Source organism: Ixodes scapularis, unplaced genomic scaffold (genome assembly GCF_016920785.2).
Source record: "Ixodes scapularis isolate PalLabHiFi unplaced genomic scaffold, ASM1692078v2 PGA_scaffold4__175_contigs__length_147842914, whole genome shotgun sequence".
Lineage (NCBI taxonomy): Eukaryota > Metazoa > Arthropoda > Arachnida > Ixodida > Ixodidae > Ixodes > Ixodes scapularis.
In genome coordinates, this window is record NW_024609879.1 from 98,038,104 (window position 1) to 98,065,992 (window position 27,889).

Consider the following 27,889-nt stretch of genomic DNA (forward strand, 5'->3'; position numbering starts at 1 on the left):
CCCCTCTTCTCACCAAAAAACATATTTAGTACATTATGTCTACAATTAGTAGAAATTCACTATGTGTCGAGGAGATTTTTCAGACCACTTGCACAGTTGCGTAAGCTGAACCGTTCTTTACACTTTCGTAAAGTACCGATCAAGCGCCCATTCAACATTTGGAGATAATCGCAAGAAATTGGGGGGGGGGCACATTTTAGGTCACAAATTTATCTATATTTATACTGCGCATATCTCTTCAGATGTTACATTTAGGGTTGGGCGCCTAGTGTTGAATGGGCGGATGCTCGGTATTTTACGGTAATTGTTTTCTTAATTTTTTCTGGTTTCTTGTGAAGTCAATGTTACCCATCTAAATTAAAAGCGAGACAACTGCCCGCTGCACTCCAAGTGTGGCAGCAGTTCATTAAAGTAGAAATCTTATAGTTTTTTACTTACACTCTGCCATACACTCTGCCATTGAATCTTAACATTTCAATTAGGATGAAACTTTTCCCGTACACAATGAAGTCCGCCCGCTGCACCGCAGAAAGCACCGTTTGTCTGGGGACTGGTAATACTAAGGGTGACTGTCCTTCAGCTTTGTGCAATAATAGTTCGGCTTTAAGCAATGTCCGCTTATTCCGAGCAGACGTCCGCATGCATGAGCTCTTCCATAGTTTGTTACAAAGGGTAAGGGACACTTAATCTCCACAATCCCATAAGTGGGGTCCTCGGCGGGGTCTTGTACAACCCTGTCCGATGGCGCCCCAAGCCATTGGATTTCAGGATCGACAAACAGCCCACACGAATTGACTGACCTGGCGACCTAGCCTTCGGAGCATATCCTCGGAACACCATCCAGCGAGTGGCTCGTTGGCAATACCATGTCTGCAAAGTAAGTAGACAGTTACGTTGGCACCAAGGTTTACACGGTGATACAGTGTCTGAAGAACATAGGTTCATGGTTTCAGGGTAGTGCATGTTGCTGACGCTCCTGTGACAAAGTTGGGAGGATTCGAGCACGTGACGCGTTAAGCAGTTTCAGACTTAAACTCTTTCTTTCTCTCCATTTGGAGAGGGGAGACAGAGAAAAAAGCAACTCAGTTGTTGCTTGACGAGCCTCTGCCTTACCACAGGAGCAAAAAGAATCGTACGGAAGGGCTCTATGCTAGTTTGTATTTGTGCCGATTGAAGATTCTCAAATTTTGTTCATCAATGTTTGCCTTTTTGTGACTTCTGAGTGCGTTGAATTACAACACTACCTAGCCGATTTTTATCTTTAAAAAAGCTTCAAAGCAGGCTTGAAGCTTGAGGAGCTCGTTCGTCTCCACGGAAGCGAAGGTGTCGACGTTTTATCAGTGATATTTGCTTCACGGCTTTGTGCCTCCTGGTCTCCTACAGTTTCTTTCTCGCGGGTGTTGAAAACGTTTTGCTGTAACCAGTATGTGCAAGGACGATCTGTCTTGCTCATACGAGCACTGTTATGTTGCGCAGCGCCGCACACTCGCTTTGGATACATGGGGCTTGCCGATACAGACGCTTCCGTCCAAAGTAGGGAACTACTAGTGTGTTCGGCAGTTGCTGGCGGATATCCGTACGACTGAGTGCGGACCCAGTCTGAATAATAACAGATAAAAGGGCAAAACGGAGCGCAACAAACAGGGACAAAGTGAAATGGACACAGGACAAGCGCTGCTTTTGAACTGAACATTTAATAAAAGACAAAAATCCACAACAGTCAAGTTGGCCACCAGAATAGTCAATCATTAGTCTAGAAAGGCAATCCCTCTGCTGTGTAAATGTAGCGACGTCTAACTGACGATTATTAATGTTCAGTTGAGAGTCAGCGCTTGTCTTGTGAACATGACTTTCACTTTGTCTGTCTTTTTAGCTTGGTTTTGTACTTTTGCCAGTATGTACCACCTAGCCTCTGCCCCCATCACCCCTCCCCCCCCCCCCCCCCCCCCCCCCGAATAGTCATGTCCTAACGAGTATCTTCACAAAGGAATTTGCCATATCGCGACTTCTACTTGAAGGAGAAGACATCTATTAGAGTCTGGGCATGTTGTGCCGTGCAGTGTCATATCTGACGTATACAACGCCTGCACTTTCGTTGGTTTCGAGCTGCCCTCGTTACCGCACGAATTAGGGATTGCGCTAAAAGGAAGTACGGTATCAGTCGCATCACGTTTGTACAGTACAAGGCATGCATTCGGGGAAGTTACCTGCCTTCGCTTCTTCCGTTCGGACAATTTTCTGAATCGAGCTTATCCCGCGTTAAAAGCCCTCTAACACATTATGAACGCTAGTCCGGCATTTGTGTTATTTCGAAATGTGGCTGATGTCACGCGCGTGGAGTGCACGAACATTTTATTAAGGCGAAGACCTTATATGACACATCGTTTAGTCGACCTTCAAAGTCCTTCAGCGAAAACACGTCTGCGACACGAAAAGTACGAAAACGTTTACGTGACCAATCAGGCGAATTAGAGGCAATGAAATTAAGAAGAATGACAAAGCGGATTATTTGGACTCAAAGTGAATTAAGAGAAAGTAAAGTGGATTAAGAGTATTTGAGGAGAAGTAAAACTAATCAAGGGGAATTAAGAAATAAAGCGAATTAAGAGGAATCGGAGTCAATTAAGAGAAACCAAAGTGAATTAAGACGAATTATCGTGAATCAAGAGAAATTAAAGAGGAGTAAGAGTAATCAAAGCTAATTAAGAATGACAACAAAACTAATTAAGAGGAAATAAAGGGAATTAAGAGGAATTGAAATGAATTAAGATGAATTAAAGCGAATTAAGTAAATGACAAAGCGAATTAAGTGGATGACTAAGTGAATTAGGATGATAACTCAGCACATTGAGAAGGATGACTCAGCACATTAAAAGGATGACTCAGCACGTTAGGAATCGACTCAGCCCCTTAAGAGGAGTATCTGCTTTTCAAAAACATAGAACATAGCTTTATTGATAGAACAATCATTTTTCAAAATACAATAGCGAGCCGGAATAAGCCTCAAGGGCTTGTGTACCTGTCTCGGCAGGTGACGAAATGATATAGATTAGACAATGAAGAAGATTATTTGAAAGCAATTTACAATCTATAGCGCACCCATTCCCTGAAACCTCAGTGCGCATTAACCCAAACCGAAAAGATACAAAAACCAAACAAACACCTTGGACACACTGCAACCCCAATGTTAAAAAAAAGAGGAGGGAAATGAAAAAAAAAAAAAAGAAATACTGCACTTTAAATTTTTACTTTATTCCTCTAAGTTCCGTAGCGCATTAATAAGTTTTTTTTTTTCTCAACGTTATAAGGAGCATTGATTCTGGTAGGCGGTTAAATACATGCGGCACATAATACACTCTCACACGCTCACCATAGCGAGTTCGAATACGCGGTACCTCAAAAACGAAGAGATGTATGGCCTCATCGGCCGCTGTTGAATGTAAGGCGCTTTGAAATTGGAGCTCCAGGAATGACGCAGCACGACGGTTTCTCTAAAAAGCCCCTCAAATGACGACATTTGAAGTTCTTGAAATATCTCTGCACTTGAGACGTCTGGTATGTCAAAAGCAGCACTTTTCAAAATACCGCAAAATTTTGAAATTGCAAAGTTCGCGCCAGAACAACGAACATCCCATAAAAAAGTGTTATTCCGTACCGTAAATAACTATATTCCAAAGCCTGCGCTATCATTTTCCTAACAGAGAAAGGCAGAAACATCTTAACATTGTATAGTAAGCACGAAACGCTTAACTTTTTGCAGAAATACGTCAAGTGTGTACACCAAGATAAATCACTATCGAAGTATATTCCGAGGCATTTTACAGATTTGACAGATTCAATAATTTCGCAATCACAAGATCTGCAGCTGGTAGTATGTAGCGCTACAGGAAGTGGGAGTTCAACCCGTTTAAGTGAATTTTAAAACAAACCAGTTTTGTCTTTGACGCATTCACCTTGATCAGGTTCGAAGTAAACCAATTCATTGTACAAGTAATATCATTTTGATTGTACAAGTAATATCATTTCTAAGATGTTGATTGGCGATAAGGTAATCTGCATGACATGACACTAACACCGTGTCGTTCGCGTATTGAAAACTTTGCATTGTGAAACAGCACTAGGGAGACCATTTATATATAAATTAAAAAGGAAAGGAGACAGCACTGAACTTTGCGGTACACCAGCCGTTAAAAAAGTTCTACTACTCTTGATTTTTAAAAACCACAACCTGGGAACGTCCTGAAATGTAATCTTTTAGGAGTGAAAAAGCGGAACTCGAAAACACAGCTCGTAGAGCTTGGAGCAAACAATTTTGGGGATTTATGCTGTCGAAAGCTTTCGACACACCCAAGAACACTGCACATGAAAACATATTATTATCCGAACTTGTGTGTTAGCAATCGCCAAAACTATCTAAAAGCGCTTGGGTCCTCGTTCCGCAACAAACCTATTAGCCCCGAGAAGTTCGCGTGGCGCCCCCTTACGGCGAATTGGGGTGACGTCACGGCGAGGAGAGAATTTTTCCCCGAGAAGGCCCGCTCGCCCTGTGGAGGCTGTGACGACGCTAGCTGACGGCGCGCTCGTTTCTATTTAATTTTTTTTGGCGTGTCTTTCGTAGGAAGTGTAAATTTTTATATGAACCTTTATTGAGGTATGGCCTGTAGCTACAGGCGAAACTTCAACCAACATTTTAAGCATGGTTGACAGGGCAGGCAACGCATGAATCACAGCTGGTATATGAAAATAAAGAAATATGGCCACAATTGCAGGAGCATCACTATAGATTTACATCTCGCACAATAAATGCTGCTGATGAGTTGGCAATGAATTGGCAGGTTATGTATATTTTTTTTGGTATCTCTGTTTTTAAACAAGATCGCCGAAGCAGAAAAGCTGCATGCTGCTCGAGCAACATGTTAATTACAGTCTGGGCCATCAAAAAAGAATCACAAGTAAGACAGCCCAAGTGCAGGGGAAAAGTAAAAAAAAAAAACAAGGAACATTTATTATATACATTGCTTACATTTGACCTTTGCTAGATTCGGATAGTATTTCAATGGACTACGAGGGTGGTATTTGTGGACTTGTTTATATCAACCCTCAAGTAATGTATAACAAACGTTAGCGAAGGTGTCTAGCTCATTATTAGTCCCTTAAGCCCTAAAATTGATATTTTACTCAAATCGAATTGTCCTAAAGCTAAAATATTAGAAGCTTTTCTCACCTAGACAGACTGTCGCCCTTCACGGGTTCCACCTTTCCTGCTACTAGTGCTGCACCTACCACTGGACAGACGTTCGAATGCTTGTTTTACTCCTGTTTTCCTCTGATGTCAGAGAGTCCAGTTGTAGGAAGTTTGGAGGCTGAGGAAGCTTTTGGGGACCTGCAGCAGTGTCTCTTTTAATTGAAAATGACAATTCAGACTAAACGGTGTATTTTCAGAATAGGCTGGAATGAAGAATGTCAGGAAAAAGTATATTGTTGTTGTTGTTGTTGAGTGTTGTTACACACGGGAAGAGGGGATGCCTGCACGTAATGTTAGCCTCCTTGGGCAGGGGCAAGACTCGCACAGGCGGGGAAAGAGGGTGAGAAAAGAAGAGAAGAGGGGTTGGGGGTGATTTGGTCACCAATTTCTGGATGAGTAGGGTCGAATCAGGAGGCTATTTTCTTGAGGGAGAGGGGACACTGCAGAACTGTCTTCTGGTATGGAGGTACGGAAAAAGTATAAACATTCCATATTACGGCACTATTGCCGTGCATAGTTTGGCAGTTTAATACATATCATACAGACAACTGGGGGCAACTCGGCCGTTTTTGTTGCTACCATACAAACTAATTTCCAGTAATTGTGCAGCTCCTAAGAAATATGCCTGCATACGTGTATAAACTAAATAATTAATTCGCGAAGAAGCTACATTTATGTAAAACAACCCTGTTCCACGAGCACTTTCAAGATCATCAGACGCACGGCCTTTAAAACATTTGCGAACCAGCGCATGCAGAGTGGCAGCGCAGAGTCAGGGTCGCGAGCTAATTTACCGACCACCCAAAGGCCCATGATATAAATGCCACTTCAAATGCCTTGAATGCGGGATCTAATATCGTTTTAAATCATGAACGTGCGAGGAACAGAATTCCAGCGTCTGAAACGCTTGCGCCATCACTTCACCGACCCCTCGCACGATTGCCTTGTGTCGTGTGGACGGACTAGGAGGTTCATCGGCGGAATTGCCTCCGCCGAAAGCTTTCGGGATTTGTAACACAATTTTAAAGGTAAAAGGGACAAGCAGGCCTAACTCAACGTCTTGCACACCAGGTAAACGAAGTCCAGCTCCTCGAAGAGCTTGCGGCACACAACGCCAAACCAGGAAACTGGTGCTGGGAGGCGAGCCGATGCGAGATCGCGGAGCGGAGTACTCCCCCTGACGTCACAGTACACCTCACCCAATCCGGGCGCGGCGACCGCAGCGACGCTTGTGCTCGCTCTCGGGGCTAATACTGATGAACGGACAATAAGCCAAAGCTTTCTCCGAAACCAGTCATTGCCCTCAAAAGGTGTTTTTCTAGTAAATTTGCCAGGCACAACAAAATTGAAATGGGACGATAGTTGGTAAAATCATCCGCTGCCCCTTCCATGTAAAGTGGCTTAACAATAGCCGTTTTCATTCCCGTCGGCCAAATTCCGGTCTAGATGATATCATTTAATATTTCTAAGATTACATATTTAAGTGTTTCATAATTTCTACGCAGATCCCGCATATGAACTTTATCGAAGCCTGGCTATTTATTTTGCTTAAAATAAAATAAAAGAATCTCGGAGCTCACCTTCAGTGAGGGAGGGCAAAAAGGCTGAAGCTAGATTGAAATTTTGAAACGTATCCGTTCCGACGTTATTACTATCTTGAGCTGCACCAGAAGTACGAGCGAAAAAAAACGCTGAAGTTCTCAATCGTTTTTTGCGTCACCGGCGCGAAAGACTTGTCGATCATCTCATCGATTGAACGTCTTTTTTTTGCCGACACGAAGACGATTAGTTATCCCCCAGGTTTTTGCCGTGTCAAGGCGATTTTTTTCAAACTCTTTTTTGAAGTACCTGCGCTTCGAAGACCGAACTAGTGCGCACGCTTTGTACCTTGCTATTTTAAGCTCTTCCATCAGCTCTGAATTGCTTGGTGACCGTTTGCAGCGTTTGCGAAGAAAATCCTTATAACTTATAGCCACTAAAATGTCTCACATAATCTATTCCTGACCTGGCTCACGTCTTTTAATTATTACTTTTTTTTTGCACGTGGATGTAAAATCAGAAAACAGATCAACAAACGCATCGTACAACATGGATGGCTCTACCGAAGTTAAAAGCTTATTCCAGTCGTGGTTGTTAATTTTGCTACCTAATTGCGCTTGATTAGTTATGGTTTTTTCTTTATTGTTGTTGTGGCACTCCTTATTGTGTCTTGAGATTATCTGGCACGCTATAAAATAATGGTTCACCATTTTTTTGTTATCACTGCAGCATTACGCGGTACCCTCAAAAATACGGAGGTTTATCTGATCGATACATGAGGATACTAATTTTTTGACCTAAGAGTTCTTCCTCAGTGGGTGCCTGTATCACATTCCCGATTCCGTATGTTGCCATTAAGTTAAGGTAATCGCAGACCACAAGGCGCGAAGAATCCATTGTATTTAAATTGAAGTCTCCCACTAAGCACAGCTGACTTGTCGGGGTAATCACGGATAGCATTTTATCTAGTTTTTTTATAAACAAGTTCGCGTTGCTTGAAGAGGGGCGATAGATTGCCATCAGGTGAATCGAAAAATCCTGGCGTCTCATTTGTTGGCTTATGCACTCGGAGTGCGATGCGGTTGTTGCAGACTGGTCGGCATCCTAGATGTCTTTGATGAAAACACATATTCCTCCCCCTCTGTCCACTGTTCTTGTAAGTGTAAACCGTTTGTAACAGGTAATACAGGAGAGTTATTATATCCTCTTTAACATTAACTTCAGTCAAAACGAACGCATCTATGACAGCCTCCAGTTGTGGGACTATAAGCATAAACTGGTCCCAGTACTTTCTAATGCTCCTTAGGTTCACGTGAAACAAGCTAAACGAAAACCCAGAGGACGCTTCGAAATTCCTTTTCAGTAACGCACTGTTTGAAAACTCAAAAATATTCATGTGAAGACCTACAGCATTTTGTCCAAATCCACCACGCGGTCAACACGCAACAGTGGCGACGAGACTTCTTTCTTCACAAAAATTGTCCCGTTCTTTATCCACGTGAATTTATAATGCTTTTCCCTTGTTCTTTCATTGGCCATCCAAACCAGTTGTGTGCTTTGCTTCGCAAGGTTCTCGTTGAAATAGAGCTTTCGGGCCTCAGCCCTTTGGGCAAGACCCCGCAACTTTCCACGCGCGCCGAGCCAGTGATCTCTTGTCTCCGATTAGTTGAAATTGATTAACACTACTTTGGTCAATCCCGGATTGACGGGAAGGCAATGTACAGCAAGACTATCGGTAGTTTGAAAGTTAGACACTGCAAGATTAGCTGCCAAGTTGCTGACGAACTGTTTGAGATTTTCACCTGCTAAAAACGGATCCCGTGAATATCCAAGTTACCACGGCGACTGTATTGTTCTCCACTGTTGATCTCCTCTCGAAGAGATTGAATCGTCTCAGTTAGGCATGTTACAGTGGCCCGCAATTCACCGTGCTGCAATTCTAGCTCTCTGAGTTTGTTTTCCCTTGCAGCTGCACCCTCTAAAACAGAGTTGTATTTCTGTGATATTTGGCCGACTTTACTCTCTAGCCCTTGTATGTGGGCTTCTAGCCTCTTCGCAGTAGGTTTTAGGGTCAATAACTCGTCCACTTTAGCGGGGAGCGTCAAGAGAGTGTCAACAATTTATTTCAAACCCAACAGAACATCCAGTTTTAGTCCAAGTGCCTGTAGTTGGGTCGACACTGTCGGCGCGTTTTTCTGCAACGCGTTCTGCGAAGAAGTCGCTCCACTTTGAGCTGCGCTTCTATTTTGCTGTGTGCGACAGGTTTTGCACCGCCATTTCTCACGTTTCGCTAGTCCCATGGCTGCATAGGAACTTTCTGCAATTCCAGCACATGACTGGCCGAAAAGATAACCGTTTTTGCAAACTGAGCATGATATGAACTTCTGCTCGCTAGTGATTGCTTCGAGACAAGCCAAGCAGGCAGTCACAGTAGACATAGCACGTCTCAGCAAATACCAGAACAGCATACAATCACTTCAGTTGGTGGCAGAAAAAAGAAAGAAAAATAAACAAACTATTTAGCAAGTTTGCAAAAGCGCTCTCACCTGGTGAAGAAAACGAGCGAGTAGGTAAGATTGTTCGAAGAGCTTCGCCACCGACTGCGACGATGGCTGCGATGCTGCTGACTTTTATAGTCTTGGATTGAGTGATGAGCATGCCCTGTGGCAAACACCTGCATTCCGTTGACACCGGGGGCGTGAAGAGAACCAGATGACGACGGTGTATTGATGCTGATTCAACGTTGTCACGGGATGATCCTGGTGTCCGAGCAATTCGGCAACATCCCCGTGCAGAGTACTGGTGGAGAAAACGAGCGAGTAGGCAAGATTGTTAACAGCGCTTCGCCACCGACTGCGCTGACGCATCGGCAAATGGCCTTTCGCTTCAAGTCGTTTTAGGGATAGCGTGAGAGACCCTGTGAATTTCACTAGGAAAGGTAATGAAAATCATTTCCGAAATAATAGTCGCTGGCAATGAATCTTCAATTTAACATGCTCAAATAAAAACTTTCCCTAGCAACAAAAGCTGGAAATATTTTAAGGAGACGAACCAGTGAGAAGTTATCTTACCCACGTGTCTGTGCCTAGAAATCACAAACCGGAAACTTTTTCAAACCATGACTCCTCTCGAACAGAGCATCTTGTATGAGGGGGATATACGCGTATATTGCGTATTTATAGGGAAACAAAAAGATAATGTTTGGCTTGTGGCTGATCATAGATTTGACTTGGCATCAGAATAAATAATTGGGCTAATTAGTATCATACTGCAAACTGAAAAGCGCCAAAAACAGCGAAAATTACGTCAGAGGCGCACCATGAAGCCCTTTGCGCTCTTTAGTTTTTTGGCGATTTCCCAATCACTGCGAGCATTTATTGACTTGATGCTATTCTAAGGGAAATTTTCCAACCAAAGGAGGTACACTTCTATGAATAAACAGTTCGGGAATTCTGGTCAACTCAGAGACTGTTGAGCTGACTTTAATGTGCCAGAGCCTCGCCTTCCGCCACTTCAGTGGCTCCCTCGCTGCTGTTTTGAAGGCCTATGCGTCACTCCTTCAGTTGCTTACGGTAAACCACTGAACCTCGGCACTTTGTGACTGCATTGAGATTTGCGGGTTTGATGCACTACCGCGTCAAGCAAACCGAAGCATCCAAAGCGCGGCTCAATTCTGAGTACTACGTCACAAACGATAGCTAAGAAAGCGCCACCTATAGTTTGCGCACGTCGCCAATAAGGTCATGACTCCGAAAACAAATTGAGTAAAAAGTTAGGAAGAACATAGTACATGCTTCTCAGAAAATTTAAGTCGCCTCAACGTTTATAGACTTTTGAACACCTCATCTCACTACAGGGGCCTTCGAGATGTCTCTTGGGAAAGTGAGGGCGTCTAGTTCCTTCTCATTCCACTTGGCCTTTCGAAAAGCATTACCGAAATATGAAGCCGTCAAACGCAGCTTGTGATCACTGCATCATGTTGGGCTCCATGACTGCTGCCTCGTGTCCCTTTCCAGGTCCCTGGCCTCCTCCGATGTTAAGCGTAGGTCCTAGAATATACAGAAAAAAAATAACACTTCTGAGGGAGAAAAGAACACTTTCGTGTGATATGTTTCAAGGCTTTACGGGTGACACTTAGCAGGGATTTCGGTGTCTGCATTTGTTCTTTTCTGTCGTCGCACTGGAGATGAAAAAACCCTTCTTGTGTTTCCATCTCCAGTGCCTGTAGAGTGCAGACCTGTAGACTTACCAGTCTACAAGTAAACATTGGAGGAGCAGTTTTCATGCCACTGTTCGACTGTATTAACAAAGGTAGTGTTATAACCGCTGTAGAAATACGTGGTCCTCTTCGCATTATCGCCCGTTTTAAATTATTTTAAAGAAAAGCGACACAAAGCCAGAGCATCGATGACACGAACGGATTGGCGTCGACTTCTCAATAGCACGACCTTTTTCCCGCCTTGTCCCGACGGCCCCCAAAGTTGCCAAAGTCTCCAGCGAGCCTTCTTTTCTCTCTGCTCCCTCACCCCCTCACGCGCCTAACCAAACCTAACAAATCGCGAACGATTTGCTGGCGACGAAATAAAAAAAAAATAAAAAAGCGATGCGAATTTTTTTTTTTTTTTTTTTACGTGTTTTATGTTGTTTTTTTACTCTTTTTTTCTTTCTTTCTTTCTCGATTTCTTTCACTTTCTCTGGCTGACCACCTTGTTTACGGTTTATTTGAGTTCGTGCATTTTTCCGGCGCAGTGGCAGTATTTATCGCGTGCAATAGGCCGTAAATTATCAGGTTATTTTTCACAGTGTAAGCAAAATACATGCTTGGAAGTATAGGACTCTATGACAACTAAACGTGAAATCAAGAAAGTAATAAACGTTTAGGGCAATGAAGTAGCTTGTAAAACCGATCCTATCCAAATGAACAAAATGTAGGGCCAACTATTTCTCCCAATACATAGACGCTTCTTTATTTCAGCTATTTGATGCCTGGGGGGAAACTACAAACGCCAACGAAACTTTGACCGTTAATGCAATGATTAATACCGCTGGGGAGCAACACAAAAAAAGATCTATGACTCTATTGCTTTGACTATTGAGGATACGTATTCATAAACATCCGCAAAAGCGCGGATCGTCGCTACAGATGCTGTGGGTTTTGGGCACCGCGTATTCACAGAAGTGCGGATTTAGAGCGAATGTGCTGCATGCGCTCCCGTCTGTCGGTTGAGTCGTGACAAGGAATGGCCTGGACGTTCGACATGCACGATTAGATGCTCAGATATATTTATTTTCAACGCGCAGTTCACAAGGGTACTCTCACGTTCATCTGCATACGACTAATGTGGGGCATCGCACAACACTTGACTGTTTCTTTTTCTATATATGTTTTTACACTCAATAATAATAGTAATATTAATAATAATTTTATTTTTGTGAACTCTTAATACAAATCATTGAGATCGTCAAACCAGTGAGGCTTGTATGACATGTCCCGGCAGTCACAATAGTAAATGTTATTTCTATAAGTCATCGTACTTGCGCCGAAAAAAAAAAGAGTTTTTGCATTCAATAATTATACTTATAATGATCATAGCTGTATTTTTGCCTACTTTTAAAACAAATTATAGAGACCGTTAAAGCCAGTGAGGCTTGTATGATGTGTCCCGGCAATCGCAGTAGATGTGATTTCTATCTATCCCCGTACATGCGCCGAAAAAAAAATTTAAGTACATGATCTACAGGGTGCCGCCGTAAGGACCAACACATTTGGCACGCCTTGTAAGGTTCGAATTCCAAATGTACATATCTGAAATTAGGAAGGCGAACGTAGTTTCGCCAAAAGTTTTGTTTCTACCTTTTTTCTTTTTTTTTCAGAGCTCAGGTCAGAAGTGGTGAAATATTAAGAGTAGAGCAAAAACGATGGTCGTGCATTTCCTATGCCCTATACTGAATGTTCGTCGTCTGCCCACTGGTCTGTGAGCTTGTTCCCAGGGGGTCATTGTTAATATATTTTGTTAAACGCATTAATTATCGTGCGTACCTCGCTCATCTCCAGCCTCTACTATCGGTTCGTCGCGTTTTTTGCGTTCAGCATGCAACCGAGGAGTGAGGTCATAAACCAGAGTGCCGACTACAAACAGGTAGGCATATGACATAAAAATACACAGCCTCCGATTCTGTTTTGCTTTTTTATATTTCACTACCTCCGAGTTGAATTTAAAAAAAAAACAAAAAAAAACTTATCGCGAGATTACGTTTGCGCGCCCGATTTCAGAAATGTGCGCCTGGAATTCAGATTTTGTAAAGCGTGCCAAATGTGTTGGTTCTTGTGGCTGCACCTTGTACTTAACTTTTCAAACACGTAAAAAAGCTCCTCGAGAATATTACGAGAATATTACTAAACCTTATGTTATAGCAGTACGCTATTAACAATAAGATGTCGCCACGACACAACATAAAAATACATCTGTCCGTTCAGTACAAAACGAATAAAATTAAATGCATAAGACTCAATTGTGCATACAATTGAAACACTTCCCAGGTTTATAATAGGTTGATAATAGGCATTCACAGGTTGATAATAGGCATTTAAACCTATTTTCATAGTGTCAAGTCTGTACAAGACAAGTTTTTATACGGACGACGTTTGTGTATACCCTAATAAAAGTGCTAATAAAAGAAAAATAAATAATTACAGGATCAGGCAGCGTAAAGGGAAAACTATTATTCACCAGTTTCGAGGATACCACATTCAGAAACTCATCTGGTGCATCGTTAAATGTGCCAGGAATATGATCTGGGACATCCTTTTCTCTTAGCGGTTTTCTCTTTCCCAATAGCCCGTTTCTCCAGGCCGTATACGCCGAACACTGCGCGCGTGCATTTCATAACATCATTGGCAGCATTCTCATCCGGCCACGCGCGCTCATATTGTTTATTATCTTCCTCTTGTCCACAAGTGTCGCGTTCACACAACGATACTATCGGATTTTCTTTTTTTTCTTTTTTTATACTTGCACGAAGTCGAGATTTCGGCATTCACAAAATAAAAAGTTATCGCATTCAAAAATGTTAAGAGCCGAGACGGCGGACCATACCGACTGATTCGGTTTTATTTTCATCGCATAGAATAGTTTGGCCTGTCAAAAGCTTCCGTTAATATGCTACTCTAGGGATCCACCAGCTACCTGACGAGAATTCGAGGTTCCTTGTCTTCAGTGTCTACCTTAAAAAGATTTCAGCGTAATAAATCGCTCTGAATTTTTATTCAGACACAATTGTATTTTTATCGCTGATCTGTTTAAACTGGGCACGGATACAGCATCGAAACTGGAGTCAATCTACACAATGAAGCAGGCTGAAGCTCGCGGCGAAAGCGTGCGAAATTCATAGTAAACAGTGTCTGCAGGATGATTATGCCTTGCTAAATTTATATGCCCATCAAAAATTTTCAAAATCATATAATTTGTATTGATATTGATTTGAACTCATCGGTTTGTTCACAACACAAACTCAGGCTGTAGCTTTAACAAAACAAAGATTAACGTATCATAAACTCAACGTGTTCTGTGTTTTCTTTTTACTACTGATCAAACGAAATAATATTCGGCGAAACCGGCAAACCATGATCACGTAGTTTAGAAAGGTCGTCGTCATTCTTAAACATAACGTTCAATTTAATAGTTTCACCTCAGGAAATGTTCCAGTGGCAACAATTAAAAAAAAAAAGCCCATTTCCAATAAAAGGCAGGATGTTTTTCCATGTTCATGCACCGACAATGCTAGTTCTCTGAATCAGGTCGTAATACGCAGAAGCCAATGGATAATTCCCAGGGCGCACGTGCCTCAATGCCACATCACGTGGAATATTTTAAAACCCTCAGTGTAATATAAGCAGCAGCACTTTATCACGTTTACTGGAAGCTAGCTAGAGACAGCTACAGCTAGTCAAACCAAAATGTTCACTTTAACTGCCGCTATACTGTTCAGCATCGTATCAGCGGGCATCGCTTCAACGCAAACACCAAATATTACGTCTTGTTTGGGCAAGTATTGCAGTCGCTCTTCTTACCTCTTTGGCTTCTTATAGAGTGCAATTGATGTCGCCGTGCAATATAGTTTTTGCATATCATTCAGCTAAAATGAAATTGAAACTCGGGGGCTTGACGTGCCAAACTAGCGAAGGGCACCTGGCAGGCCGAGGGGGGACTAATGATTAATTGGGACAACCTGGGAATCTTTTTTACGTGAAACTGAAATCGAGGTTACACGGCGCCTTCTCCGCGGTAAACCTCCGTCAGAACGCGGGCACAACAGCAGGGATTCGAATCCGCCACCTGGGGATTCGCAGGCCGACGCTTTTCCACAAAGCTACTGACGTTTTTTTTTTACTACCGGTGCTACCGACGCGCCTTCAACAGCTATGAACCTTTATACATTGTTTCAACATACATTTTTTATGTAACGGGCACAAGTCTGATTCTAACATATAATGAATATTTCCAGCTACGGTGCGATTGTGTTTGTACTTGGGAGGATGGCGATTATTCACTGAGGTAGCTTTTAGTTTCATGTGCCTCATCCTAAAATACCTCAGAAGATAGTCCGTTTTTGTGGTAGAAATATTATTACACATTATAGCATAAAACTTGAAAATATATATTATCTTGATGAGTGCATTCTACATCGTTACGTTGCAGCTACACACGTCGGGATCATCGATCATGTTACCGTCACCGACGCGGCGGTCGGCAAAACGATGGTAATTAGCTACGGGGGTCAATTAACTCAAGCCCTCAATGATTCCCCGTCGCTCAAATTCACCATGACTAAAAACACTGGAGGTGGTCAAGTCCCCTGCATTAACGACTTGGGATCCTGGTGAGATGCATTCAACACACTTTCGCACTGCGTTCGTACCTCAGTGAAAATTGCTTGAGTATTTAAAATTTTACCCCATCCTCTATGTCTTTAAAACTAATTCTGAATAAAACTCTAGTTCTATCAAAGCAGGAACATGCACCACTAATCTAGCTGCTCGGCCACAAGATACTGGCGACTAACTTCGAAGCTCTACAACATTGCGGCGCACCTTTTATATAAAAAAATAATGAATAAATATAAGGCACGGACAGAACAGCACTTAATTCGACTTTCAACACAAATTTGTGTTGAAAATCGAAGGAGGGGCTGTTCTGTCTGTCCCTACGTTTATTCTTTCTGTTTTTATTTAACTTCACTAACGCGCTCACGTCGAACTAAACCTTTTTTTGTTGTAACTACCACCGTACCGCTACTGTCTCGTCTATGAAAGCCCACTTTATCCTTTCCTCTCTTTTTCTTACACCGTAAATTATCTCGTTTGTGACTTTCCTACAAAACTTGACATTTCTAACGTTTCACTAAAAAGTATATTATTCCTTAATTCCGGCGATTTTTTCATGGTCTCTGATTTGCCTCAAAATTGGTTCAACACCCCGATAGACATCCCGTACGAAAATGGCAGATATGGCCCTGATATATTTTATATACGTTCAGATATGATAATATAAGCAGTCAAATAGGGCTGTATTTCGCCAGATATGGGAGCTAATACGGCCGTATTTCGACATATAGGTGGGCAAATACTGCCAGATCTGGCCGTATAAGTGCGTAAATACGTCCATATATCACCATATACGCGTGCAAATATAGCGCCCCTGATAATGATATATGGGCCCGTTTCAGTCGTGCAAGCAACAAGTTATATGTACTCGCTAAGACAGTTGATTGCTCTATATTGCATGAGTCTCATGTAATTGGTTAACTATTGTCAACATCCTGAAAGTGAAGTTATTCCAGGTATTTGGACCAACCCTTACAAAAATGGCATATCTGGACTTATATAAAAAAACACAAATATGGATATATAAAAAATTGGGCAGATCTGGCCATATCAAGCACAACAGTTTATATAAGCCTTATATAGCCAGATCTGCCCAATTTTTTATATATCCATATCTGGGTCTGCCAAATAGGGGTATATCTGCCTCCCATATCAGGGTGTTTTTTTTTTTTTATTCTTGCAGATTTGTTTTTAAAAGAAAAGTCATGAAAGCTACACTTATGCGGCTTCTGCGAGTGAGTCATATGCCCAGGGGAACATTACCTGGGCGCTAAGCTTTGCGATTACTCGGCTAATTAATTAAAATTCACTAATGAACTTCTCAATTAGTGAAAATAGACATGCGGTTCCAATAAGCAGCTAGCGGGGCGTCGTCCAAAATCCCTAAATCAGTCATTTTCAGTATTTCAGCGCGTAAGAAGCGCACTAAAGTTACCAATCGTGGAACAGGTACAAGGCTAGCGGCTTCGGTAATGCGCCCGCGCAATTTTTCTATTTGTTATCTAGCCCCAGCCTTGTACCTGGTCCACGAGTGGTAGCTTCAGCGCACTACTGCGCTTCACACGCGCTCAGTCTTTCTAAAAATTACTGGTTTAGGGGTCTTGGACGACGCTCAGCAAGTTTCTAACTGAAACCATATGTCTATTTTCACTAATTAAAAAGTTAATTAATGAATTTTAATTAATTTGCCGACTAATCGCAAAGATTAGCAAACTACATAACGTCCCCCTGGGCGTATCACTCTCGCACAAACGGCATAAGTGTAGCGGTCACGGCTTCTTTTAAAACAAATCTGCAAGAATAAAAAAAAACGGTATCCACCGTTCTGGTAGTTGACTCTTCGACCCTCCACAGCGGGAGCAATGGCAAGCTGTGCCGCGCTCGGCTGTAGCGATTACCCGGTATCCCGACGATCGTTTCGTCGGCATGAACCGCGAGACATCCGTCAGGTTAGAGAAAGTACGAGCGGGAGGAGAGGGATACGCCCGCGGATGACCGAGTTTGCGGCACGCATCTCATAGTGGCGAGCAACGCCACTTTTCGACCGTTGTTTACATTCGTGCACTCCTTTTCATCGGCTTTTGCCCATTCGTGGAGTAGATGTCCTGTGCCTATCATTACATAACGCCGATAACGGCAATCGGTCGGCGGCGGTTCCGTGTGCGAGCTCGCCGAGACGCCGCCGTCAGGGGATCGGTTTGTGCCGTCCGCGAGACGGTAGCCCTTGCAAGGAGCGAAAGTATGTTGGCATGCCGGTTAGGAAACATCATAATATTAAGCTTAGTCAATGAGAGTTTTCCGTTATTTGATTTATCCTCATCTCACGGTTTAGATTATGACGGTAACCTAGCATTGTTTTCCAGTATTTCGGAAAATCATAACAATCTTTCTACAAGCGACTCGTAAAGCCGCTCGTCAAATTTTGGAACACGTAATTAAGAGTCTGTGCTGCTGTTGTTTTTTGGCGACACGTCAAAACTTTGTCGGCAGCATATCGAAACTTTCTGCTTGTAGCGCAATCGCACCAATGCCGAAACATTCTGCACAATGATTCTCCCGCCTGCCAGGAGAGAGACACGACCTAAATCTAGAGGTAATCTGGAAGAATACATTTAGGAAAAACGATCAATTGTCACGAAATAAGTTGCAGCGCACTTACGTTGACGAGACGCGACTTGAAAGGTGGTATTTGAGGGAGATGTCGACACGGCCACGGTAGAAACACCACTCGAACACAGAAACGCGAAGGTGCCCGTGAAGATTCAACACGATGTAGCACAAGCTGTCGTTTGTAGAAGCGAACACTAAACGCATCACAAAACATTCTTGGGCTTCTTTGAAGAAATCGCTTGCAAAAGCGGACATACGCAGCGGCCACAGAGGGAAAATTCACACGCCAAACTAGGTCCGGCTAAACGCATTTCGAGATCGGCAACGGCTAATGCGTCATCCGTCAAACCACGTGACCACTTACCCTTTACAACGCTTTCAGCTTAGGGAGAGAGAGAAAAGGATCGAAGGAGAGGCCAAAACGGGGTTTCACGAACAAAAGGCTTATCTTTTGGGGCCACAACAAGGGGCTGTGTCACTTGTAACGAGGGTTGACAGCGCTGTGAATGCTAAGTGTGGCCTTGGGTACCAGGCAGGTGCGTTGTCCTGCTTTGTCACCAGATTCTAGACTGTAGTCACGTGACCCTAACCGGAGACACGATTTGCCTAAAACACGCGTAGCATCTACCCTGCTGTCAATACCGAGTGAACATACAGCTCTATTAAGCCCAGCTTTTGAACTCAAAACGATGCCAGTTTCAAGAGACTATGTTTTACGCTGTATAACCGACATTATAATTTTAAATGAAAAAATAAACCCGACTATTTTTGTGCATGATGTTGACATATAAATAGATAAATAAATATGTATATACATATTTTTACCAATAAATTTAAAATCATGTGTACACTGTTTCCAATTTTTTTACGAACGAGCTACACATAAAAGACACCATGGACAGCACATCTTCCGACTTTCAACACACGATGAATCGCCGACGCTCGCAAACGAACGGATGCGATGCTGCGCGAACGGTTTTGAAAGAGCTGCGTATTGTACTCCGGGCGCAACGGCTTCCGTTCGAAGGGAAAAGGATTCGGGACGGCGAAGTAGCGTCTTGCATCTTGAGTAAGCTAACGGTTCGTGTTTGCCCGCTCAATTTAGCGGGGAAACATAAAAAAATTAGTTTCACTGCCAGATTTCGCGGGAAAATTGACATCACGTGACATACGTACAAATTCAATTTCTCGCTAAATTTAGCGGGGCGGTTACACCGATGGCGACGCCAACACCGCCTAACTCGGAAACGGGTGCCTTAGAGCTGCGACTAAAATCCATTATTTGATTAACTCGCGTTCCGATCGCACTTCGTCATATTGTCACACATCAGACATACAACCAAATTTCATTTGTCTTTCAATCTTCAAATTGCGCAATTGATTAATTGGTCCAAATTCCTGGAATAACTTCACTTTAAGGATGTTGACAATAGTTAACCAATTACATGAGACTCATGCAATATAGATCAATCAACTGGTGTCTTAGCGAGTACATATAACTTGTTGCTTGCACGACTGAAACGGGCCCATATATCATTATCAGGTGTCATATTTGCACGCGTATATGGCGATATATGAACGTATTTACGCACTTATACGGCCAGATCTGGCAGTATTTGCCCACCTATTTGGCGAAATACGGCCGTATTAGCTCCCAGATCTGGCGAAATACAGCCCTATTTGACTGCTTATATTATCATATCTGCCCGTATATAAAATATATCAGGCCCATATCTGACATTTTCGTACGGGAACTAATCAATTGCGCAATTTGAGAATTGAAAGACAAATCAAATTTGGCTGTACGTTTGATGTGTGACAATATGACGAAGTCCGATCGGAGCGCGAGTTAATCAAATATTGGATTTTAGTCGCAGCTCTTAGGCACCCGTTTCCGAGTTAAGCGGTGTTGGCGTCGCCATCGGTGTAACCGCCCCGCTAAATTTAGCAAGAAATTGAATTCATACGTATGTCACGTGACGTCTATTTTCCCGCAAAATCTGGCAGTGAAACTAATTTTTTTTTTCGTGTTTACCCGCTAAATTTAGCGGGTAAACACGAACCGTTAGCTTACTCAAGATGCAAGACGCTACTTCGCCGTCCCGAATCCTTTTCCCTTCGAACGGAAGCCGTTGCGCCCGGAGTACAATACGCAGCTCTTTCAAAACCGTTCGCGCAGCATCGCATCCGTTCGTTTGCAAGCGACGGCGATTCATCGTGTGTTGAAAGTCGGAAGATGTGCTGTCCGTGGTGTCTTTTATGTATAACTCGTTCGTAAAAAAATATGAAACAGTGTACACGTGATTTTAAATTTATTGGTAGAAATACATATATATATATATGTATATACATATTTATTTATCTATTTATTTGTCGACATCATGCACAAAAAAATAGTCGCGTTAATTTTTTCATTTAAAATTATAATGTGGTTTATACAGCGTGTACCTTGAAACTTGCATCGTTTTGAATTCAAAAGCTAGACTTCATAGAGCTGTATGTTCACTCGGTATTGACAGCAGGGTAGACGCTACGCGTGATTTAGGCAAATCGTGTCTCCGGTTAGGGTCACGTGACTACAGTCTAGAATCTGGTGACAAAGGAGGACATCGCATTTGCCTGGCGCCCAAGGCCACACATAGCATTCACAGCACTGTCAACCTTCGTTACAAGTGACACATCTCCTGGTTGTGGCCCCAAAAGATAAGCCTTTTGTTCGTGAAACCCCGTTTTGGCCGCTCCTTCGATCCTTTTCTCTCTCCCTAAGCTGAAAGCGTTGTAAATGGTGAGTGGTCACGTGGTTTGACGGATGACGCGTCAGCCGTTGCCGATCTCGGAATGCGTTTAGCCGGACCTAGTTTGGCGTGTGAATTCTCCCTCTGTGGCAGATCCGCATGTCTGCTTCTGCAAGCGATTTCTTCAAAGAAGCCCAAGAATTTTTTGTGATGCGTTTAGTGTTCGGTTCTACAAACGACAGCTTGTTTTACATCGTGTTGAATCTTCACGGGCACCTTCTCGTTTCTGTGTTCGAGTGGTAGTTTTGCCGTGGCCGTGTCGACATCTCCCTCGTACAACACCTTTCAAGTCGCTTCTCGCCAACGTAAGTGCGCTGCAACCTGCTTCGTGATCGTTTTTCCTAAATGTATTCTTCCAGATTACCTCTAGATTTAGGCCGTGTCTATCTCCTGGCAGCCTGGAGAATCATTGTGCAGAATGTTTCGGCATTGGTGCGATTGCGCTAGAAGCAGAAAGTTTCGACATGCCGCCGACAAAGTTTTGACGTGTCGCCAAAAAACAACAGCAGCACAGACTCTTCATTACGCGTTCCAAAAATTGACGAGCGGCTTTACGAGTCGCTTGTAGAAAGATTGTTACGATTTTGCGAAATACTGGTAAACAATGCTAGGTCATCCGCGGGCGTATCCCTCTCCGCCCGCTTGTACTCTCTCTAAAAAAAAAAAAAAAAAATTGGGTTGTGTGTGTGTTTATACAGCCTAGGACTTGGTCTGCCTCACAGGGGCGACGAGTCTCCCAGCTGTGGATGAGAAATTTAGCCAGTGTGGTACAACCGCTAGCCTGGGGTCTTTAACGTGCATCACGCAGTAGTGACTTGACGGACACTCTGTCTCGCGGTTCATGCTGACGAAACGATCGTCGGGATACCGGGTAATTGCTACAGCCGAGCGCGGCACAGTTTACCATTGCTCCCGCTGTGGAGGGTCGAAGAGTCAACTACCAGCACGGTGGATACCGTTTTTTTTTGTTTTTTTTATTCTTGCAGATTTGTTTTAAAAGAAGCCGTGAACGCTACACTTATGCGGTTTGTGCGAGAGGGATACGCCCAGGGGGACGTTATGTAGTTTGCTAATTTTTACGATAAGTCGGCTATTTAAATAAAATTCATTAATTAACTTTTAATTAGTGAAGTAGAAATATGGTTTCAATTAGAAACTTGCTGAGCGTCGTCCAAAACCCCTAAACCAGTCATTTTTAGAAAGACTGAGCGCGTGTGAAGCGCAGTAGTGCGCTCAAGTTACCACTTGTGGACCAGGTACAAGGCTGGGGCTAGAAAAGAGACAGAAAAATTGCGCGGGCGCCTTACCGAAACCGCTAGCCTTGTACCTGCTCTACGAGTGGTGGCCTTAGTGCGCTTCTCACGCGCTGACAGACTTTCTGAAAATGACTGATTTAGGGATTTTGGACGACGCCCCGCTAGCTGCTTATTGGGACCATATGTCTATTTTCACTGATTGAAAAGTTCATTAGTGAATTTTAATTAATTAGCCGAGTAATCGCAAAGCTTAGAGCCCACGTAATGTCTCCCTGGGCCTTTAACTCACTCGCAGAAACCGCATAAGTGTGGCTTTCATGACTTTTTTTAAGAACAAATCTGCAAGAATAAAAAAAAATAAAGCACCCTGATATGGGAGGCAGATATACCCCTATTTGGCAGACCCAGATATGGATGTATAAAAAATTGGGCAGATCTGGTTATATAAGGCTTATATAAACTGATGTGCTTGATATGGCCAGATCTGCCCAATTTTTTATATATCCATATATTTTTTTTTATATATATAAGTCCAGATCTGCCATTTTCGTAAGGGATGGCTCTACGAGTTCCCCAAGTATCATGTGAACATAAAAAAAATTCGCGAAGTTATTGAATTTTCGAATTTCGTTTTCATCGTGTTTCTCAAACCGGGAGCCCCTACTGGCAACATTAAAGTGTGACGACAGAAACGGTATAAAGTGGGCAGGAAGCAATGTTTCCAACTGATCACAAGACGTTTGATGGTGGGAAAAGAATGTTTGGTAACTGATTCACTCAGAAGCACGCAAAAAACACTCGACATACTCTTTTTAAGACTACATGCACGACCTGAAAGTCTGTGCCATATGTGACGTCAGACCACAGAAGAGCGCGCGAAAATTTGAATGCTGGTTTCGGCATCATCTTTATTTACGGTTTTCTCAATTGCTATTTTGAATTTCGTGAAAATAAATAGCATACCATGACGACTGAAGTCGGGGTAGTCGGAAAATGCAACTTGTTTAGGTATCTCAAAAAATTGCCGGACTTCCCATTTAACCCCTCATACATTTCTGCACGAGTACACTATAGTATTAAAGTCCACATACCTCACTATCAAATGTCAGGATACACCGCTCCTTTATACTAAAGACGTCATCTGATCAGAACCGCCTTTCAACACCTCCGGTAAACATACAATCAATTGAGCTATTTAAAAAAAAACGTCGTTCACTAAACACCTCTGTTAACATGCCGGACTAATTGTTTTCTAAACAAATTGCTTACTTTGGTTTTATTCTCACTGTTGTAGTTTCTTAAGTGTGATATTGTATGTCTTCCCCAATGTCACATGGGTCATAAGGGTATTGAAATAAAATAAATATATGAAATAACGATGAAACGCGTTTTAACAAATTCCCGAATACTAAAATGTTGCCCGTCCGTCTGTTCGTGCATTTCCGCCAAATGTAGAGTGGAAATTGACGTCACGTGACCTGACATCACGATACCTAAATACAACAAATTAGATTCCTCGCTAAGCTAGCGGAAAAAAACATGTCATGTGACCAATGCCCCAAGTCTATTTTCCCGCTAAATTTAGATGAAAATTTTATAAAATATATAGTCTTCACTTCCTGAAACGACTTTTTAATGTCTTCTAAACAAGATGAACCGACGGCTCCTTGAATGCTGCATGTCAAGCATATATAAGACTTTAAAGGCAATGGTCGCTCCCAATGTTTTTGAAGAACATTGTCGTCAGAATGCAGAGGCCCTCCTCTCGTAGCGGCGAAAGCCCGATCTAAGCCGTGTGTCTGGAAGGAGAGTTGCGCCACCTCTTCTGCCTCCTATGCGACTGAGCCGCTTGGCGTCGTCTTTATGTGAAAAAAGAAACGTCATGCCTAGGGTTGCATAAGATACTGTAAAGGAACTGATAGTGAAGATCTCCGTTGAGAATTACGTTGTTTTTCTAATTTGTTTAGTTTATTTACCCTAAAACGCGCTACCTACGAAACTCATAAAGTAACATTTTGTTAGAAGGCTTGAAACTGGGTGAGAAATCTTGAAAAACCAAACGCAAAAAAGACGGGGAAAGAAGTTCTTCTGACGACATCTCAAAATCAGCTAATAAGTTTTATTCAGTAAATCTTGAATATACACTTTGAAACCAAGGTAATCAGCAACCCACGCACAATTCACCAAACAAAAGAAAACTATCAGATCACAGGTGTTTTAACAAAATGGTGAAGTTACACCAGCTCGCCTGCGCCCTCGCTGTGTTTTCGTAAATTACGTTAGGGTTAAATAGATAGAACGAAAAAAAGGCCCCAGAGAGAGGTCATGAGACTCATAGTGAAAGTTTTTATTTTCTCTTCTGCCCAAACTCCTTAATCCTCTTAAACTGTTCACCTCTGTGTTTGGCATGGCCCACTTCAAAAAGAAGTGTAAATTGCGGCAACCAAATAGCTCGTGTAAAAAAAGAAACGAAGGATATTACACGTCGCAAAACAAAAGCAAGCAGTGATCGGCGAAATTTATGCGAATACCTGCTTTAACATGTTTTTCGATTTCCTTATGTATAGTGATATAATGAATGCTCATATAGATAACCGAGCGAACGTAACCAGAGTTGCAAGGATTTAGAATCGTGCCTTCCTTAGGCAAACGAGGTTTTGGATGTCTGTAATATTTGCATGGAACATTTCTCTCCGGAGATATGCTCCACAATAACCTCTCTATAGATATTAGCCTTCCGTCGTGCTTTGGCGGAGAGTGCACGCTTTAAGCCCACGAGATGCTGAAGTGTTATCGAAAGTAGAAAGCTGCCGCTGAAGGTGGCACATCCGCATGACCTTTCTGCCTTTCCCAACCCGACAGTGACTATCGGGAAACCTTCTGTTCAGTCCTTTTCAGCCGGAAAGAAGTAAATAAGGGTGACGATGTGGGTTAGTTGGTTCATACTGACGAAAAGGTAAACAGCGCACAGTAAACGGGGACTAAAGGAAGTGCAAACAGGACAAGCGCTGTGGTCGTAGTTGCTGTTATAAACACGTAAAAGGACCCACCGTAGAAGAAATGAACTGAATAAGGGTGGCGATGCGGATTGGTTGGTTCATACTGACGAAAAGGCAAACACCGCACAGTAAACGGGGACTAAAGGAAGTGCAAACAGGACAAGCGCAGAAGTACCGCGTGTCCCCCCAAAAAATGCAATGGTTTCTTTTTTTTTTTTTTTTTACCGAAAAAAAAAAGAGTTTATGTATCTGCAAACACACATTCTCCGCCCGAATGCAGCGCAAGCGGTTCGAACTAGACGTCAAAATTTGAGCACTACCAGTCATCTTACTCAAAAGTTGTGATTTTCTGGAAATTTCAATGGGAAAATGGGGCATTTTGTGACGGCCTGGAGCTGAGCCGGTTGGTTAGACATGCTTACTTGAATACCAGCTGAAGGTTTAGGAAAAGCGATGAAGAAAAGAAAACAAAGAACCACACTGGCGCCAAAGGGCTACATGTATTCGAAAGCTCTGCTGGGCGCCATTTTGCCATTGAACATTTAAAAAAAATCACTCAGAAATTATCCCATGCGTAGTTTTCTTTTGCGGTTAAATAAAATCCCTTCACTTTTGTTTTTATTTTCGCTTTTTTTAAGGGACATTTTGTATAACTTGCCTGCATAGCGTCATTCCTCTAAATTAAACTGTTCTTCGTCTTCATACAGCCAGTACGATCTTTGCGGTGGCACTTCGGATACAGAAAAGAAGATAGGAGCGCCCTGGAACAACACGTGTCCAATCCCAGCCGGAAGCTACGATACCAGCGTTTCTGTCAACATACCGTATCTTGCCATGTTTTTTATAGGGGTGAGTGTTCTTAGTCTTGCGCGGTGAAAAGGTATCCCGAGAGTGCAAAGAATCGCGCTAAACTTCCACAGGAGTAACACAGAATGTAATTTGTCTCGCTTCGCGATGATCAGGCTTTGTTATCACTAAGAATGGTGTGCCATGTATAAATATTATGGCACACCATATTACAGCTACAGCGAGTCCGCCACCCGCCGTTTGAAGCGGCATCTAGAGGCTGCATTTCAAAACTGTGTATTTCATAAAGTACGATGAAGAGCCAACTAGAAGCAGTGTTTCAAGAACCTGTGTATTCAATATAATACACTGTAGTTATCACAGCAGCTGTCCCAAAAACGGTGGCGCGGCAAATGACAGCAGGTGGACCTTGGGGAGTGAGTGGGCGTACTGCTCGTCTGAACTGTCTATGGGCAGTTCCGCAACTAAGTTGATCTCTTTACGCTGTCTTAGTCTATAAGGCCCTCCCTATTCAAGTTCTGTCCTCTAAATACAACACAGCCCCTAGAAAACTACTCGCCTGCTTTGCTGATCGCCGAGATTTAGAGGGAGAGAACCTTTGCTTCACATCTGAACACATTTGAAGAAATAACATATGTATACATATTTCATGGCCAGTACCTTTCTTATTAATTTTGATATTCTTTTCTTTTTTACTATCTCTTTTTAATTATATTTCTCTCTCTCTCTCTTCTGATTCTTTGATATACCCACGTAGATATGCAGCCCTACAACACACTAAAAAGGCCAATCAACGATTTGTTCATAATTCAGCTTAGCCAGTGATGAAGAAATTTAAGCGTTCTTGGACGCTAGGCGAATTACTTCATCTAAATTGGGAAACCAATTAGTAATAGTACTCCATTTCGCTGGCGAGGTTTGCGAGATATATGCCATCTTCGACGGGATCATCGAAAAATGAAGTTTTCCCCCCTGAGGATTTTTCACGGTAATACCGGGGAAAGGCAGGTAGGTGTCTTTTGGGTAGTGTGTGGATATAAGGACACTACACAAATATAGTGTAGCATAACGCTTTGCTTCCCTAGCACAACATGTAATCTCTTAAAATACATTTTACTGACGATTTTTATTTTTTTCAGAATGGCGACCTCCACGTCAAAATGGAGATAATCAACGGCGGTACTGCTGTAGAGTGCGTTGAAACGAACGTGCAAGTGAAGATATGAACGCCACTAAAAATTGCTCGTCCTCGTCAATTTGACCGTCGAAGTATATTTGCTGCAATGACTGGAAGATGGGGCACCTAATTAATAAATAAAGGAATCTTCACAAACTGGTGTATTCAATTTAGATCACTCTACCACGCGGCAGGCAAGGCCTGCGGCTTTCCTCCGTTTACGTTACCGCCAGTATTGAGTGATTTCTTTAACCTGCAACAGATTATGCAGTAGAGATCCCGGCACTCAGTTTTGGGTTGCATGCATTTGCCAGACGTGGCAAAGCTGGCCTGAATGTTTTACATCTACTGCACTTTATACAAAGATTCATTTTCGACGCTCACTTTTAAATAAGGCGTCCTCTCATGTTTATCTGCATACAACTATAGAGCAGAGCGCCGCACAGCGCTTCGCCGGTTCCTTTTTTATATATATTCATCCGCTTTTCCTTTTCTTGCACTAAATCTGGGACGTTGTTTACTCTGTTCGATTTCTTTGCACTCAATACAAATTTAACTCAAGCCTGTACTTCATTTT

General features: G+C 42.7%; 1 protein-coding gene and 1 pseudogene across 1 annotated transcript; one reads left to right on the forward strand and one right to left on the reverse strand.

Moving 5' to 3' along the window:
* Positions 1 to 357: 357 nt before the first annotated feature.
* On the reverse strand, positions 358 to 11,069 carry LOC120841852 (annotated as a pseudogene).
* A 3,672-nt stretch (positions 11,070 to 14,741) lies between these two features.
* Positions 14,742 to 27,361, forward strand: LOC120841853. Its single transcript, XM_040212851.3, has 4 exons — positions 14,742 to 14,829; positions 15,484 to 15,664; positions 26,036 to 26,177; positions 27,275 to 27,361. Exons 1-4 carry the CDS (start codon positions 14,742 to 14,744, stop codon positions 27,359 to 27,361), a joined length of 498 nt encoding a protein of 165 aa, XP_040068785.1.
* The last annotated feature ends 528 nt before the right edge of the window (positions 27,362 to 27,889 follow it).

Coding starts and splice junctions, on each gene's coding strand:
- LOC120841853 (XM_040212851.3), top strand. CDS start 14,742: ATGTTCACTTTAACTGCCGCTATACTGTTCAGCATCGTATCAGCGGGC. Junction 15,665..26,035: donor ATTAACGACTTGGGATCCTG/GTGAGATGCATT, acceptor GTCTTCATACAG/CCAGTACGATCTTTGCGGTG. Junction 26,178..27,274: donor TTGCCATGTTTTTTATAGGG/GTGAGTGTTCTT, acceptor TATTTTTTTCAG/AATGGCGACCTCCACGTCAA.